This window comes from Bison bison, unplaced genomic scaffold (genome assembly GCF_000754665.1).
Source record: "Bison bison bison isolate TAMUID 2011002044 unplaced genomic scaffold, Bison_UMD1.0 scf7180017864160, whole genome shotgun sequence".
NCBI lineage: Eukaryota > Metazoa > Chordata > Mammalia > Artiodactyla > Bovidae > Bison > Bison bison.
The window spans coordinates 7,527,080-7,531,109 of record NW_011494732.1 but is presented as its reverse complement, the minus strand read 5'-3'; the positions used below and the strand labels follow the sequence as shown (position 1 = coordinate 7,531,109).

Here is a 4,030-nt window from a genome sequence, read left to right as displayed (position 1 = left end):
AATGCAATTGTGCAGTAGTTTGAGCATTCTTTGGCATTGCCTTTCTTTGGGATTGGAATGAAAACTGACCTTTTCTAGTCCTGTGGTCACTGCTGACTTTTCCAAATTTGCTGGCATATTGAGTGTAGCACTTTCATAGTATCATCTTTTAGGATTTGAAATAGCTCAACTGGAATTCCATCACCTCCACTAGCTTTGTTCATAGTGATGCTTCCTAAGGCCCTCTTGACTTCACATTCCAGGATGTCTGGCTTTAGGTGAGTGATCACACCATCGTGATTATCTGGGTCGTGAAGTTCTTTTTTGTACAGTTTTTCTGTGTATTCTTGACACCTCTTTTTAATATTTTCTGGTTCTGTTAGGTCCATGCCATTTCTGTCCTTTATTGAGCCCATCTTTGTAGGAAATATCCCCTTAGTATCTCTAATTTTCTTGAAGAGATCTCTAGTCTTTCTCATTCTGTTGTTTTCCTCTATTTCTTTGCACTGATCACTGAGGAAAACTTTCTTATCTCTCCTTGCTATTCTTTGGAACTCTGCATTCAAATGGGTATATCTTTCCTTTTCTCCTTTACTTTTTGCTTCTTTCAACTCCTTGCCAAACTTTAATCTCTTGGAATCCAACAGAGTGTGAAATCTTTATTTGTAGACTCTTGGACAATAAGCTGTGATCTAAACAGTCTGTGATGTTATGGACGTTTCTAATCTAATGCATGGTCTTAAGTGTGGTGTTCGTATTAAAATTCCACCACATTTCATTCTCTCTCGAATATCATAGACTCTTAAAAATAGGGAAAAGTGTAGTTTGTTTATTTAAAATTATAAATCTATGTAAAATTTGACCTGAAGTACATGCCACATTTGATTTGCATCCATTTGTCTTCTCCACATTTTCCTTTGGGTCAGGTCAAGAGTTGGACTTTTGGAGCTCTTCAGGAATGGGTCAGTTGTGAAATAATTGCTTCCTCCTTTAGAGTCATAAATATTTCTATTCTCGGCACAGATCCTGAAGTGAAAGGGCTTTTAAAGATTAACCAGCCATATGGTTCACCTCAGGTTTTCCAGGCGGCTTTGTTAGCTCTCCTTCCTAGAAGGAGAAGTTACTGGTACAACTTCTCAGGAATCCAGGGCAAGGGGAGCTGAGGAAAACAGGGGCAGCTGCACAGCTCAGGGAGGAAGCTGGTGGCTGCCTCCCCGGGAGCAGACAGAGGGCTTGAGAAGATTGCATTTGGAGAATGGGAATTTTTGATGGTGTGATAACTGTGCTCTCAGTTTTCAGTTAATAAATCAAAAGACAAAGATTGAATTTTTTTATTATAATTAATTATTGCATTTTGCTCAGGACTGTTTTTAAGTTTTGTTTTCTTCCCATAGAATGAAGCCGATAGGACCTTGATATATATAACTCTCTACATTTCTGAGTGTCTAAAGAAACTCCAAAAGGTAACTAAGCCTGGATGATCATTTGTCAGGAACACAATAGGTGTTTAGACTTGTTGAGACTTTAAGGAGAAATAGAAAATATTTCCTCTGAGAAGAAAATCTGAATGTAGATGTCTAAACTTACAGTAGTTGACTAATGAGAAGATAAGGATGATGGTGTTTTAATGCTTTCCATATATTTTTCCAAGACAGAAATCTTGACCAAAATATTCTTTTTTAAGCCCACGGCTCAAGGGTTCTTAACCTAGGGTCTGGGGATAGAATTCAGGGGTGCATGAACTTGAGTGAAGAAAAGATTACATCTTTTCACTAACCTCCAACTGAAATCTAGCATTTACTTTAATTATTAACGTAGGCAGCAGCCCACAATAGCATTAGCAATACCTGTGACTTTCTGCGGCATTTTCATACTACATTTATAATTGAAGATATTTTGAAATTTTATTTACATTCATTACTGCTTCAAAATTCAGGTGTTAGGTCCACTGCTGAGTCTTGTTATTTAGTGCATTAAAGAGCACATGTATGGCTATGTCATGCATTTGCTTTTTTAAATATTGTAATTATTGTATCTCATTATAATTGGATTCTTGTGTAGTCCTGTTTTATCTTACTCATTTAAAAGGTTAGTTTGAGGAGAAGCCTACAGGCTTCACCAGATTACAAAAGGGCACAAAAACAGAACCCCAGACCTAGCCACTTAGACTAAAAAACTGCAAATTGAAATGTTATATCCCTTTCCCCTACGTTTGTGTATATAATTTTTTTTTTTTTAAGTGCAATTCTAAAAGCCAAGGGGAGAAAGAAATGTATACACTGGGAATCACTAATTTTCCCATTCCTGGAGAGCCTGGTTTTCCACTTAATGCCATTTACGCCAAACCTGCGAACAAACAGGAAGATGGTAAGAATGTCTCCTCCTCCTTCTTGCGTGGCACGTGGTTTTCTCCACTGGACTGTTTACCTGCCTCCTTTTCTGACTTGATTGTTGTACAGATTGAGAGTGGAATCGTTAGCTCATGCACTATCCTACTTTGTGAGAGTCACTGTCACAAAAGATCCTTGGCAACAAGCATGAAACGTAGAGAACCTTTTCGACCAAAATGAGTATAATCTTAAAACCATTTGAACTGCTGTTTCTATTTCTTATCCTGTTCAGATATTGAAGAATATTGCCAAGGTCTGTGTCTAAATCAACAGCTAGTACATTTGGGATGCTTTCTCAAATATAATTTTTTATTTTACCTGCTCTTGATTTTAGAGGTGATGAGGGCCTACTTACAACAACTCAGGCAAGAGACTGGACTGAGACTTTGTGAGAAAGTTTTTGACCCTCAGAATGATAAACCCAGCAAGGTAAAAACTCTTTTCATTGCCTATATAGTTGATAAATCACCTTTTACCCTGTAGCCACTGTTAAACACACTAAGATTTTTAGTTTTCACATTGCAGTGTTGCTTAACTTTGGTACCTTATACATGGTAGGAGTTCCCTGAGTCACACAGAATAATGAATTACCTGTAATAAGAAATTTTGGTTGTATGTTCTTAGATTGGGGTGTTATAAACCCGTAGAACAGGTGTTGTGTGAGACAGCTTTAATGTATTTATTTTGTTGTTGTAATTTTGAGTGACTTATGAGTCACTGCAGGAAAAAAAAGAGAAAGAAAGGAAGAAAGAAAAAAAGAAAATTTTACATGTACCTTCAAAGAGCTTATATAATGTAAGGGCTGCCAGACCACTATTTAGTTTTCTTGTTAAGTAAATTCATATTCTACCCTTACCTTGACCCTGCACTGTGATCTGACCACCACTGTTCCTTGTTTTGTCCCCCCTTGTTAGTGGTGGACTTGCTTTGTGAAGAGACAGTTCATGAACAAGAGTCTTTCAGGACCTGGACAATAAAGGCAGCCTCGGCTGGACCCTGGCTCCACAGCCGTGGGCAGCATTCGCAGCAAGATGTACACAGTTCTTTGCCTTTATTTCGTAAAGTTTTATACAGAGGAGAGAAGAGCGTGTGTCTGTACTTGAAGAGCTCTTTATCAAGAATTTGGGGTGGGATGGGTGGGGAAGAATGAGTTGTTGCCTGGTGATTTGAAATGTCTGCAGTATTAAGCTGGTGCTTAATAAATAATAATAAAGAAATTTCTAACATTTCATGTCAGAAGAAATCCATTGTTTATCTTTGACATTTACATAAAAATTGGGGGGCCCGTATTCACCTTTTTCAAGTGTACACTTCAGCAGTTGATAATACATTGTTGTTGCTGTTCAGTCGCTAAGTTATGTCCATCTCTTTGCAACCCCATGGACTGCAACACACCAGGCTTCACTGTCTCCCGAAGCTTGCTCAGATTCATATCCATTGAGTCAGTGATGCCATCCAACCTTCTCATCCTCTGTCGCCCCCTTCTCCTCCTGCCCTCAATCTTTCCCAGCCTCAGGGTCTTTTCCAATGAGTCGGCTCTTTGAATCAGGTGGCCAAAGTTTTGGAGCTTCAGCATCAGTCCTTCCAATGAATATTCATGGTTGATTTCCTTTTATACACTGAGTTTTTCTCATCACCACTAATTCCAGAAGATTTTCACC

General features: G+C 38.4%; 1 protein-coding gene across 1 annotated transcript in view; it reads left to right on the top strand.

Annotated features, from left to right (window-relative positions):
* ARPC3 (actin related protein 2/3 complex, subunit 3, 21kDa) overlaps positions 1-3,600 on the top strand; it is an 11,617-nt gene extending 8,017 nt beyond the window's left edge. The window contains exons 4-7 of the mRNA XM_010841360.1: positions 1,374-1,442; positions 2,220-2,346; positions 2,704-2,798; positions 3,284-3,600. Of these exons, the coding sequence (XP_010839662.1) occupies positions 1,374-1,442; positions 2,220-2,346; positions 2,704-2,798; positions 3,284-3,346 (354 nt within the window). The 3' untranslated portion in view covers positions 3,347-3,600. The remainder of the gene's footprint in view (positions 1-1,373; positions 1,443-2,219; positions 2,347-2,703; positions 2,799-3,283) is intronic.
* The last annotated feature ends 430 nt before the right edge of the window (positions 3,601-4,030 follow it).